This window comes from Geospiza fortis, unplaced genomic scaffold (assembly GCF_000277835.1).
Source record: "Geospiza fortis unplaced genomic scaffold, GeoFor_1.0 scaffold157, whole genome shotgun sequence".
Lineage (NCBI taxonomy): Eukaryota > Metazoa > Chordata > Aves > Passeriformes > Thraupidae > Geospiza > Geospiza fortis.
This window is the reverse complement of record NW_005054314.1, coordinates 3628035-3641755: the sequence shown is the minus strand read 5'-3', so window position 1 is coordinate 3641755 and position 13721 is coordinate 3628035. Positions and strand designations below refer to the sequence as shown.

General features: G+C 42.8%; 1 protein-coding gene across 2 annotated transcripts in view; it reads right to left on the bottom strand.

Annotated features, from left to right (window-relative positions):
* The window catches only part of VSIG1 (V-set and immunoglobulin domain containing 1), a 21633-nt gene extending 9982 nt beyond the window's left edge, over positions 1–11651 (bottom strand). The window contains exons 1-3 of one of the 2 annotated variants that reach the window (XM_005419824.2): positions 11546–11651; positions 8068–8228; positions 2040–2147 (exon numbers count right to left, since the gene is read on the bottom strand). In XM_005419824.2, coding sequence (XP_005419881.1) covers positions 2040–2147; positions 8068–8228; positions 11546–11594 — 318 coding nt within the window. In that variant the 5' untranslated portion in view covers positions 11595–11651. The remainder of the gene's footprint in view (positions 1–2039; positions 2148–8067; positions 8229–11545) is intronic. The other variant, XM_005419825.2, reaches the window with a different exon arrangement.
* Between the last annotated feature and the right edge of the window lie 2070 nt (positions 11652–13721).

Below are 13721 nucleotides of genomic sequence, written 5' to 3'. Positions count from 1 at the left end.
AGCAGCACAGTTGCCCAGGAGACACCTGTGACCTTAGAAAGGGCTGCAGTTTAGTTGGTTGTTCAACCTGTGGCCAGGCAGTGCCTCGAGCTGCTGTCCCAGCCACCCTATGGTGACCACATGTGGTCACCCTTCATGTCCACAGGCAGTTTATCCCAGAGTGATGGTGTGGAATGTATTTGCCTGCAGAGGAAGCTGTCAGCAGAGCTGAGGCTGAGCTGAGGAGTTGCAAAAGCTGCCAGATGTTCAGCAGAGGGTGTAGAACCCACCTACAGGTTTTTGTTGTACAACTTCTGTAGAAGAATCTTCCTTGGGGTGTGAAGGGGGTGTATGAAGAAGCAGGCAGGAAATTAGAAGAAATTCCTCTTCTAATGCCTTCCTCTGCTTCTCTTCTTCTTTTAACAGTGTAAAGATGTGTCTTTCAGATGGCTTTGGATGGACTTCTTCATAATTTCCAGGTCAATAGTCCTCCCATCCCCATCTCCTGGAGTCACTGCATCACAATGCTCTACATGCCTAGTACTTATGGATATCAAAGTTATGAGATGCACTTGAAGGGGCATTATAAATAATGTGTCCTGCTAATCTCCACAGAATCCTAATTTCCTGACTGGAGGACAGTTTCAGGACATGACCTCTTTTCCAGTACCTGTCTTTCCTCTTCTCCCTTTCCAGCACATGTAAAGCTCTAGGATCCTGTTGGATGATATTTTTCTGATGGATTTTGTGTGTGACTCACAGTCTTTGCCTGGAGAACTGGACAGCTCCAGCATCCAGAGGGCCCTGTCATTGGGCTGTTTGTCATTTTCTGTTTGACATTTTCTCAAGCTACTAGAAAATGGAGGACATTAAAAACTTTATTTGTTTGAGATCCTTTTTGAGTTCTGAGGACAGACAGAATTCATAAAATAACAAGGGGGGAAATGTTCATCACTTCCTTAAGCATCTTACCATCTAATGAGAGAACAAATGCCACACAGCCAGAGTGTTAATGAAGGCCCAAAGCTCAGATTCTGAGCTCAGCTAGCTAAGAAAGCAAATGTTCACACATGTGCTGGTTTCTTTGACACATGTCACATGACTGAGTCTGGGCCCAAATCCCTTCATTCATCCACAGCTTCCTTTCACACATTTTTGTCAAAACTCTGATCTGCCAGAAGGTAGTAGGGATATCACAGGGATATCCCTTACTGGGCTTTTTGCACAGGGAATTGAAGGTATTAATAATGACAAGAAGTGTCTTGTCACAATAGTGCATTGGTAGAAGAAGAAAGGAAGGGAGTCAGAAGCCTTTAGAGGATTAATCATTCAGCAGCTTTAACTGATGCAAATAAAAAGAGGAGCAGCTCTTTCATGTTCTCACAGTATCATTCTTGTGGCTGAACAATTCCCACCAAGAACAAATGTGTTTTCTCAGTGCATTTGGTGTAACTGCTCTCCAGCAGTTATTATTAGATGTCAGTTTACATTAGGCTGTACCCTGTACCTCATGGTGAGATGGGAACTCTGCTGCAGTCAGAGAGTTTGGAATGGATTAGGGCTGGAACACTGAGCTGACAGCTGAGAGGGAGCTGGTTCAGCTCAGTGTCCTTGGTATCCACCACATCTCAAAATGCTTTTATATTCTAGAAAGGAGATCCAGCATGATTTTTTTTTCCTATGTAAATATGTAGCCCCAAGTTTGGGCTGTCCAGTCTTGCTCACATTCAGCCCAGAGGCTCCTTGTGGGTGCACACACCCTTCAGATACCCTTTGGGTAGAATATTCCTGAAGGTGCCAGTTCAGCCACCTAGAATAAGTGGGGAGGAAAAACCCCAACACAACAGCTACATCCAAAATAACTTTGACAGAGAAAAATGCAATAAAAAATAGGGTGAGTTAAAAATTCTGGATCATGTATCTGATTCAACTTATTTCAGTCATGTGCTGGTTTTGAGATTTCAATACAGAAAATGAATACAGGTTTCACAGTAGCACAAATCTAGTAGAAGCTATTTAGCTCTGTTTCCCCCTTAAGATTATGGGGATTGTTTTCTTACCTTGTATCTCCAGCTACATCTTCCCCGTGCATCTGTCACATACACCGTCTTTTGACAAAGACTGACTGACTTTTCATCCATACTCAGAATACCATGGCACGGGGAATGCTGCATTTGGGTAAAAATGTGCTGATCTGAGAGTTAAATGAGACTTTAAATGTTCCCCCAAAATCAAAGAGCCATTTCTCACACAGCTCCCCACCTACCATCCGTGCTGATCACGAGGGCAGGTGCCTCGTGTTCGGTGCTTTGTGCAGAAATTACCTCAGGCCTTGTCAACCACAAGGTGAAACAGAAGCTTATTCCTAAATTAGGCAAACTAAGATGAAAGTCTAATGTTTGCTCCAAACACCCCAGTTACAGCCTGATTGTTTTCTTGTCTGCACTTCCCTTTGTGACAGCCACAGGCAGCGCCCATGGTCCCACTGACACCCAGAGTCACTCCAATGGCAGTGACCCAACACCAGCAGCTCCTTCCCTCTGCTCTGCAGCTGCTGCCTCTGCTCCCCATGGAGCTGTTCCTTACAGTGCCTGCTCAGCCATCCAAGTGCTAGGTGCAACTCTGTTCTAAAAAATCAGCTCTAGGCAAAAAGAAATGCTTACGGATAAGAGATGCCCTTTCTTCCCAGGAAGTTTTCCTGTACTGCCTCCCACAGGCTCATCTTTCTCATGGGCTGGGAAGGACTGCCCTGCTCCCAGGCTGGTGTGCCCTGCAGCAGTGACAGCTCTGCAGCACAGCATCTCTGTCTTGTGGCTGAAAGTGTGTGAAGGTGTCCCCTGAACTGCTCAGACTACATGGAGGGGAATTTGTTCCTTCAGAGGCTTTTATGGAAACCCCCCCACACAGGGCTGGCCCTTCTCTGCCTCTCACCTGGAGTAGCCCAGTGGCCATGGCTGTGCCTTGCTTTGTGCTGGGCAGCAGAGTTGTGCTGCTATTGGGACTACTCATAATCTGAATTTGGGGTGCCAGGGTGGAAGGAGCTGACACATCTGTGCTCAGGTCACTCTTTTTGCCTCTTTCCTCCTTTGGGCTTTCCCTCCTTGTCCCCTGTTGCTGACCAATGTGCCACAAGTTTGCCTTTTTTTTGAGAAGATTTTCAAAAGAAGTCTATCAATAATTCTGTTTTGCCTAAAAATAACAGGCATCCATGACCTTTACTCATACAGTGAATTTAAAATTTCAATCAAGAATCCTGCCCTGGGCACATCTTGGTTGGCCAGGCAGTGTCCCTGAGCATTTCAGTGACTTTAGCTGTGCATGGCCTGGGCTGAGGCTCGAGGTGTGGCCCAGGTTAGGTCCAGGAGTTGGATTTTGCTTTGCAAGGCTGCAGCCTCGCCTGTGAAGAGTCAACAGAGGCTTCAGCTTGCAAACATTTACTTAGGTGCTTTACACTGGGGCCAGCCAGGTGACTCAGAGCATGAAATGAAGCACAGATGTAGGTCTGAGCAGGAGCTGGGACTTTGCCTTATGAACCAGGCCAGGCTGTGATGGACCCTGGGTGAGCAGTGTTAGCCTCAGTTTGTGGAGATGTAAAATAGAGATCACTCAGTGCTGGAAAGTTCTCAAGATCCTTGGCTGGGAGGTATTATTTAAAACTTAAATTCAGCATTAAAGGGCATGTTGCTAAGGGCTAAATGGCAAAAATAAAAAGTTAAAAATATGTATGGCATCCTATTTTCCATGATTTTATACTTACATTATTAAGTTCAAGTGACATGAATTACTTCTACTAGAGAAACTTCTCAGGAAAAGAGCAGGGTTAGGCTCAATTAGTAAAAAAGTTTATATTTACCCACTAAAGCTGTGCTGTCTTCAAAAGAATGCTGTGAACACCTGGCTCTGTTTGCTTGCCCCCTTTTCACTGTGCTGCCTGTGAGCAGCCTGGCTGTGGTGGCTCCTCCTTGCCCCTGGTGTAACTGCCATGGCTGGAGCTGTGACACCTGTGGCAGCCCTGGGGAGGGGGGACAAGGCAGGGCAGGGAAACACCACAGCAAGCAGGGGATGGACACACCACAGCAAGCAGGACATGGAAATACCACAACAAGCAGCAAAAGACAAAACCAACTTCACCAAGGCTCTGCTGGGAGGCAGATCTGCATCAGTAGAAGGGCTGCAAAGTAAAGCACAGCCTAGCCTGCCCTTGTGGCAAGGTAAAATCTGCTGCTGAGCACTTAGGGACATTAAATTAATACTGGCACTAGTCCTGCTCCTGGCATTACTGATTTCACTCCAGGACGGTACCTGAGTTTATGGATCTCAAAACATTGTAAATCTGGACTGTAAGTGGCAGTGTAAAGTAAAGGGGTACCTATGGGCTCTGCTTTTTATATGCTATGTCCTAAAATCTAGAAATTTAACCCTCCCATTCATTAATGCTTAAAGCCAAAATGTCCTTAATGGTATAAATTTGCCTTAATTATATATAATGTTTATAAATGTATATAATGTTCACAGCTTGCTCTGTTACTTGTTGCCACTGCAGAGAGAAAGGGCCATGTTCTCAGTTGTTTAAATAAACAGTATTTATTAAAATCAATAATTTTTTCCACATGTATTTGTTATAAAGAATATCTCCTCTGCTTAATCTTATTATTTTCCATATAGTGCCTGTGTGAATAACATGGTCATCAAGACATCTAGCATTTAGTAAGATGTCAGGAATATTTTAAAATTTAGTAGGTGGGAGAAGATGTATTTTCTGTAATTTTTACAAAACTTCCTAGTCTCCTGTCTTCAAAATATTTAGCAGAATTTTCCAATATTCAAAAATGGAATTTGAAAATGTTATCCAATGAGTTGCTGAAAAAAGGGCAAATTTTTAGTAGAGACAGAATTTTCAACAAATTTTTCTGGGCAAACATATGCTATTTACAAGGAAGTGTTTGGTACTTTGTAATGGATCTGTTAGAAGAATCTAAATGTCTCATAAAATTAAATAATTTTATTCCAGTTACAATTCAAGCTATTGTTCTGGTATTCAGTAAGATATGGTGCCAGTCTTTCCAATATAGTTGTGTTTACCATTTTGCCACCATATTAAATATATTTTTGCATTGCATATTAGTACTGTTTTACCTAAACAATGAAAGCCAAAGCTGGCAACCTCCTCCATTTTCATACATATGTTTCCTACTTGGAACAAAATGTGAAACTCAATTCAGCAATGTGCCAAGCCACCAGGGCAGAGCCAGGTTTGTAGAGAGATTATCTTTTTGTTTAAACTTGTGAGAGGAAAACATGCAGGCTTTCAGGCTCCCAGTCCTTTCTGAAATTCAGCCTGAAATAGAAATACCAGCCTCATTCAGAGGGAGGGTGAAAACCCAACTTTATGTTCAGCTGTGTCGTGTGATTTCTTAAACCATATTTTCCACAAGCAGTCACAAGCCTTTCTTCCCAGTGTTTGCATTAGCACCATTAATTTTATTGTGAATAGGTTGAAAATGGTAAGGAATTGCTGGCTGGTGGTGAAAGGATACAGGGTCAGTTAATGCAAGACTGAATGGGTTGCTGAAAGCGTTTTAAAAAGAGCAGTGCCCCAGTCCTGCACCCTCCAGGGACAGCAGCAGGATCCAGGGAGCAGAGGAACCCTCTGAGCCTCCCTGAGCCTGCCAGCCCAGCAGAGCTGCGGCTGCAGGGAGAGGGGATTGTGCCTTGGTGTTCAGGGAAAGGGGGATTAGCACCAACCCGGGGCCTTTCCACACTGAACTGACTTTATGGAATGAAAATGCAAATCACCCATCACAAGCACAGCCATTGCAAATGTGTGAATTTGCTGTGAAATGAGTTTCAGATGGGGGAATCCTGCTGCAATTTTCCCAGCAGTGCTTCCCATGGACCTTACAGCACAGCTTTCCCTGTGCCTGCACTGAGAGCTGCAGAAGCCTGGAGGGAGCAAAGGGGGGAATGATCCATGAAGTTTCCCTGACATATGGTTTCCCTGCATTGGGTAGTCCTTGTTGAGTGTATTCTGAACCACCCACAGTATTTTATGATTGTAATTTTCAAGGGGTATTTTTCTCATCATTAGCCACAGTTTACAAATGGTTTTCCCCTCCTGGATCTCTTTAAAGTGTGTGATTCTCCCTCTAAAATACTTATAACTGCAATCTGCTTATTTCTCTTGATTGTGACCAGAAAAAAATATGGCATTTAGTGTGCTGCAATATGGAAAATTCGATGCAAGTAGAACAGAAAGACTCTAACCAAACCTGGATGAGATGAATTTGATTATATGTTAGTGCTGTACTTCCCACCTGAACAAGCAGTTATAATTTAAGATGTAACATACAGGATCAAAATTATAATATATTGTACTATATACAACTTAGGAAACCTGTAGCTACCACCCTTTCAGGACTAATTCTTCATTTAATAAAATAGTTTTGACTTGAGGAAAGCAAACAATGAGTAACAACTATTCAGCTACACAATCAGGGAAGGTGTGCCTACATCAGTCTGTCATTCAGGTAGAGTCAGAATTTGGGATGGGCCCAGAGTTTGTACTTAGCACTGATACAGGCTTTATCTGTGGCTGTGATATACTGCAGGTGAGTGAGCAATTGGGTTAAATTGCCATTTCTTACATTTTGGCTATTGCTGTTCAATGCCAAATACAATACAAGCTGCACATTCTGCAAATTGCAGGCTAATTCTGCTGTAATTGACAACCAAATGGAAGGTACAGCTGTATCAGCAATGGCAAGCCTCCTACTGAAATATTATTAGGAAATAATAATGAACAGGACAAAAATATCCAGAGTGTGGACTGTGACACTCCTCTGAGTCAAATCTCTTTACGTCAACTCTCAGCTGTAACATCAGGCAGGAGGATTGAACTTTCCGAATTTCAGAAAAAAAATGTTGGCAACAGGATAAAAACAATGGGAAATTATTGTTCCACAAGCACAAGCCAGGACATGGAAAAGGAATCCCAATAATCTTCAAGGATTCAGCAACACTTCTAATCAGGATTCTTTTTCTAAAGAAGAATGTGTTGCTGACTGCTCACCACCTGTCAGGACAGCTGATGGGAGCTCATACCCTGTGTGTTATGCTGGGAATGAAATCCATGGGTTCATTTCCCCACCAAAACATAAGATTAGCAGATAGTTCTTGAGCTTTGGGCAGTAGTGTGAGTGCATATAGGCAGATCCCATCCCTGACCCCTTTGGGGCAGACCAGGCTGCTCTGCAAGCTCCTTACAGCCACACGAGAGGCTCAGGCTTAGACCAAGTCACTGCTGGTGTTGGTGTCCTTCCCAATCCCCTCCATGCTGACCCTCCAGCCTACACCACAGTCTCATTATCTCCCAGAGTGTGATATTGTTTGGCTCTGCAGCCTTTTGGGGTCTCAGGAAGGGCAGGGACCATTTGCCCTTGACCTGTAATTGTTCTGTTTCCACAGCGACAGCCATGGGATGCTGGGAAATACCAATGCAAGTTTGCTGTGGCAAATTTCCTGCTATGACAACTTTCTGCAGAGTGCTGCCAACACTTGCTGCTCACTCTGTGCTCACAGCCCACCATCATGCTCAGCTCCTCTCACTGAGCTGCCAAAAGGCAGGGCCTGATCAAGGAGCTCTCATTTGACCCTTAAATGGGGAACAACGCATTGTCACAGGCAAGGGCGTCTCACCAGGAAAGCAGCTTTCACAATGGCAGGAAATATCTGCCAGACAAGAGAAAAGGGAGCTGGTTCAGGAGCTGCAGCACTTGTGTGATTTTTGGACACCTGGTCTTTGCTTCACATCTCCTGTGTGACCAGGAGCAAGTTGTTTGAGCATCTGAATCACTTTTGTAATTTCTCATCAGTTTGTGAAGGCAGTCAGGCATGTCAGTGGGAGCTAGGAGCCTAGATAGTTCATCTGCCCCTAAATTTCCCTGCACCCCAGTCCTTAATCTCGAGGGTAGGAACACCAGCATTACCTGGTCTGTAGTAAGGATAACCCCATCAAACATAACAAGACCCTTTAAGGACTTTAGGATATCTCAAATATAATTTCATAGTAATAATAAACAAATGTCTTACGGTATGCAGCTGGCTCTCTTTGGCACTGTAAAAACTCCACTGAATAAAGAAATTTCCCAGGGTTCCAGAACTGGTGTATGTGCAGAGGAGGGTTGCATTTCCACCTGTAGTGACATTCACTGTCTTCTCAGGGACTGTCACCACGACCCCGCTGGAGTGGCCTGTGGGCAGGGAGAGTGGAGAGAAGAGATCAGCTGGGGCTGCCCTGGGAGCCATGCAGGAATTATTGCTCTCTGTGTTACTGAACAAACTGTAGGATGGGTCTGGCTGTTCTCCTTTTCAGTGCAGCTTCCCTTGTGCTTTGTGTGGAAATTTCAGACAAAACAAGCTGGAACGGGGTAAAAACTAGCAAGCAAATTAATCCCCCAGAATACTCTTGCCCTTACAACAAATAATATTCTTAAAAAGCAGAGTTCCTAAACCCACACTTGTTCACATTGCCTGATAGTCATCTTCTCACTGAGAGTCTGGTTAAACTGAAGATTTTGTCTGCACTCACAGTGCTCTCCTGTGCTTGCACTCTCATTCACAGCTGTGTCTACCCCTCTCTTACACCTTTCTTGCCCTTTTTGGGTTTTTTGCAGTTATTTAATTAGATATCTGGTCTCCTTCACCGAGGAGCATCACCACCTCCAGTATTCCCACTTCACACACCCTTAGTTCTAACTGGGACTCGGTGACACTGTTGGATCCCTCAGGCTGGAGTCCAGCAGCTTTTCCCTGCTTTTCTTTGCTAATTACTTTGTTTTTGTTTAGGTTTCTAAACAAAACACAAGCTGGTTTTTTTTTTCCCAATGCTATTACATTGGAAAATCAAACTAAACTTTTTGGAAGTGCTTTTACTGTGTGGGTTGTAGGGAGTTCTTTGGTAACTCAATCAATCCTCTCTGTTGAGCTCAGAGCAGAAAGGAGCAAACACAACCTGTGAGCCCTTCCCCACAGTGCTCTGATCAGCCTTGACTACACAATCACAGTAATGAAAGGAATCCAGCACCACCTCACAGTATTTATCTGTTTCTATCCTCTGTGAATTACTAGCCCTGATGACACATGACAGCAAAGAGAGACCTGTCAGAAAAATAAGCCTGGATTTCAGGTTATTGAGTCCAGTTTGAAAGCTAATGTCTATAGATTCAGACTGAGAATGTTTTTTTTTTCAGTGGGATGGAAAATATTAAACATTTTTGAGCTTTCTATGCAAAAAAGGCAAGGTGAGAATTTAATGTTATAATAATTTTCATGTGAGTTTATTGCATATATTAATGATTGAGACAAAGATGTAAAATATTTTTCTCAGGGCAAGATCTGTGCATCTTATGTTGGGGTACTGCTTTTGAGAGTTTAAGCAGAATCTGCAGTAATACTAAAGAGTATTTTGCTGAAATTAACAGCCCTGTGTGAGAAAACATTGTTCATAAAAAGAAACAATCTATTTTGTCTTTGCAATATTTAATAGTTAAAAAGTACAAAATAGGTTGTTTCTTTTTGTAAACAATCTATTTTGTCATTTTTAAACTATTAAATATTGCAAATTCATGAGTTAATACAGTATGCAAACCCATCTAAGCTATTTTTCCTTTTTTGATGGCTTCGGTAGTAAAAGCTCACTGCAAGGAAGAAGGGAATAATATACTTTCCATGTTGATGGTAGCTAGGATGAAAATTAATGGGTTTAAACTACAACAAGATTTATATTATATGTGAAGACACATAATACAGTGTCACAGGAATGGTTGGAGACTGACCTAAATGTGTCAACGCTGCCTTGGGGAAAGGGGATCCCAGGACTGGCTGCCAGCTCTGCTTGTCCTGTGAGTTCAGCAGCTTAATCCTTACTGAGATCTAATAGGAAAACTGTGCCATCTTATTTTAGGTGTCTCAGTTCACTGTTCTCAGCTTTAAGAATTACTGTTGGCCAGAGGATGATTGTTTCCTGCCACAGTTTATGTGTATTTATTTTCTGCCCTTTGCAGGATTAAAGGCACCCTCTTTCAACACAGTGTTATTCTGCTGAAAACATCAATTTTCCAGTCATCTGCTCCACATATTTACTTTATCATTCTCTGGTTTTAGAGTCAGGAGTGCCACAGAGTCTGACTGTTAAAAGATTTTCCAGAAGAAATTAATTTTAGCAAAAATTACTCCACAAAGCATTCTAGTTTCCATAAAACTGTATTTTGAAGAAATACATTTAATTGAAATAATCTTCCCTCAAGTAAAAAGGCTGTTTAAACCAATGCTAATTGCAACATGGATCTTTTGACTGACAGTAGAGTGAAGTGGCCCTGCAGAGCCTGTTCTGTTTCCTCACCATGAATGTCAATGGCACTTTCACTTTGCATTTATGGCTTCCAACCCCAAATCCCATTTCCTACATACAGGCCTTTTGGTTTAAATTTTAAAAAGTGCACAAATAAGAAATAACTCAGTGAAAACATCTAGAGTGAACAGGACCATAACTTGTTAAAAATGGCTGCTCTGTGTCTTCACTCATCAATATTATAGTGAGACTCTTTCCTTCCCACAGAGAAAGTCACAGTTAATTAGGAATCTCCCACTTTCACTGAAGTCCTTTGCAGTTTTTAACACTCATGAAATAAGCCCAAGTTTGCTGACCTTTTCTGAGCCACAACAGGAACCCCCAGTCAGTAGTGCCCACCAATACGGGCACACTGCTAATCTTAAATCCAGAACTTGCAAATTAGAGGACATTGCTTTGAAAAGTACATATGGTACCAATTCTGAACTGCTTTTCATATCCAAGGTAAAAATCTGTTGGGTTTATATGTGTGTGAGAGTTAGAACGCTGAAACTCCAGGAGTAGCTACTTAAAATATTTCTATGGCACCCAAATCATATAATCCAGATAATTCCATCTGGAAAAGAAGATGTGGAAATTAACTTTCATTTTCTGTAGTGGATACAGGGGCTGTTTATCTCCATGGAGCATTAAAATGACTGCTGCTGTATGTATTAAAAGTAAAGCTTAGCACAATGAAATGCCCTTGAAATATGAATGATACATAGTTTTTACTATACCATAAAATTCCTGGATTTCACAAACTATTATGTCCTCATTTAATTAAAAGATACTTTGCATGCTTAAAGTTAAGCATCCCCCCCAAAATTTTTTGGTGGTTGAGGCATCACTTTCCAGCCCTATTATCAAGGGGAGACAAAAGCCAAATATGGAAAAACTTGAAATACATGACAAGAGCTCTTTGCCACTTCCTGACATCAGAGCAAAGCATTAATCTACCAAAGCCAAAATTCTGTTCTTGAGCAAAAAGCTCTTACCAGGCAGGGGTCAGTTTGTGGATTTCCAGAGGATGGTCTGGCACTATAGCCATGATTTTTATTCCATCCTGAAATAATTAATCTCTAAAGTTCTCCCACTTTGCTAGTCAGGCTCACCTGCTCTCTTACCCCCACAGGCTCCTTTGGTCCAGCACTATCTCAATCAGTTTGTTATTCTTACCTGCAAGGATGGCTACAATTGGAAATATCTTCAGCACTGTTGCACACATCTTCGTGATGCTGGGAGAGAAAAGAGACCAGAGGCTGCTTCTGGCTTCAGCTGAAACTGAACTGGTTTATTTTTTGAAGTTGGTTTTTTGTTTTCCTTATCAGCTGTGTCTCAACACGTCAGTGGGCTGTTTCATTCTCCTTTATCACATGTGTGCCTTTCTCCAACTACTGGTATGACTGTTCACTTGAAACCATTTTGTGGGGTTTGAGCAACCAAGGGTTTTGTTAATAATAAACCTTTGAATCAGAGAAGCCCAAATTCTCCCACTTTTGCCAGGCCCTGCAGTATTTGCCTACTTAAGTACTTTCACTGAGTACAAGAAAAGTATTTGTGGAGCTATTTGGCAATCAACCTGATTACTAGTGTTGGGGTCAGGCCTACTATGAATAATCTTTATTTTCTGTTAATTCTGTCATTTCCTTTTTAAAATGGGCATGTGTAGATAATACATTGTCAGTACATTTTCAATTCAAAGCATGTATCTGACACGTTTTGTTCAGCTTCCTGCAGGAGCCAGATTTGCTTTTTGTGCTCCGTGGTGTTTGACTGAGGCTGACTCAGAGCCCTGAGCTGGCTCTGTACACAGCCATGGGCAGTGAGTGCCTGAGGACAGGGCAGAGGGCAGCATTGCCTTGTGCATGTGTGCCTGCACTGGCACCAAGGCAGGTAACATGGCCAGGGACTTTTCCTGTGCTTGTTGAAAACATGGCACTAATTCATGCCTGATGATCCCATGGGAAGCCCTTTTGGAACGGGGAGTTCAGCATCTGGCCATGTGAGGTTGGAGGGGAAGGGTATAACCAGGCTCTCCCTCACCTCTCATGTGATATGGTGGCAGATTCTTCAGCAAAGAAGTCAGGTTGGTGGTTGCCTCAGTTACAGTTGGCATCAGGTTTATGGACTCTCTTATTCTGCCAGATATTTCTGTGCATGGCAGATGCCTGAATAATGTCTGGGCAGATGGCAGGGTTTGGTGATATTTCTATATGAGCCATCTCCAAAAGTTTTGGAGATGTCTTCTCCCTGGTTCTGACTGTCAGCACTTCACACAGAGTCCCACAGAGTGGGCAGTGTCTGTCTTTAAACTATAGGATGGGCAAGTCTTGGAACTGTTAAATGTCTTGTCACAGAATCACAGGGGACCCAGAGTCCAAAAAGGAATATGAACATTGAAAGACTGAAATTCAAATTCAGATTTCTTCCAAAAGTTGAAAAGCATTTAGATTCACCTTCACTGAGGAAGTGTGGAGGGATCACAAGCACTCATGGGAAGTTTCACTGGCTTTCCCCAAAGCCTAAAATGGGAGCTGCTGCTGATTTCCAGTCATTTAACCATGGATTAGTGCAAATGATCTGAACATGAGGTACAGCCACATTTCAGTGACTGCCTGTGGCAGCTCCATAGCACCCAGGAGCCTGACTGGTAGCACACAGAGCCCTGGTCCTTTGCATAAGACAGCAATTTTCAAGAAGATGCAAAAAACCACTGCCACCCTGCTGAGTAAGCCAGCACCTGCATCTTTACCACAGTGTCAGTGTGTCCTCTAATTCCCTCTCATCTATCAACACCAAAGTCCCTTCCCTGGCATTTAAAGCTCCCTCAGCTAATATGTGTTTTTCCTTTGTTACATTCACTTTTTGCCAATTTAAAAAATGACAGAACTACATTCCTGGAGGGCGAAATGCTCGGTTTGACCAGAGAACAGGAGCCAAGAACACAAATTCTGTATCAGCATGTGGCCCTTTAATTTTGGGATGAAGGGCTGGGATTACCAGTTACAGAGTGGGTATAGCTTGTAGCAAAGATTACAACCATTACCCTGTGTTAGAGAATTCTGAGCAGCAGGAGGAGTGTTTATGTTGGATTGTTACCACCAGGGGCTCATTCCTCTCAAACCAGAGGTTCCCAGCACTAATCCTGCAGGCCCTCCAGGGTTACTCTGCTGTGAAGGTAATGGATGGCACCTGTCAGCTGCTGACTGTGCTTCTAACTCACTGCTCCTGGAGAACAGCACTGCCTGTTCTGGCGAACTGAACACAGAAAACAAAATCTGCTTTGGTTTGATGTTTTAAATTACAGTGGGAAAATAACCTCTCACTTACAGTGCTCAGCTAAGAGGAGAGA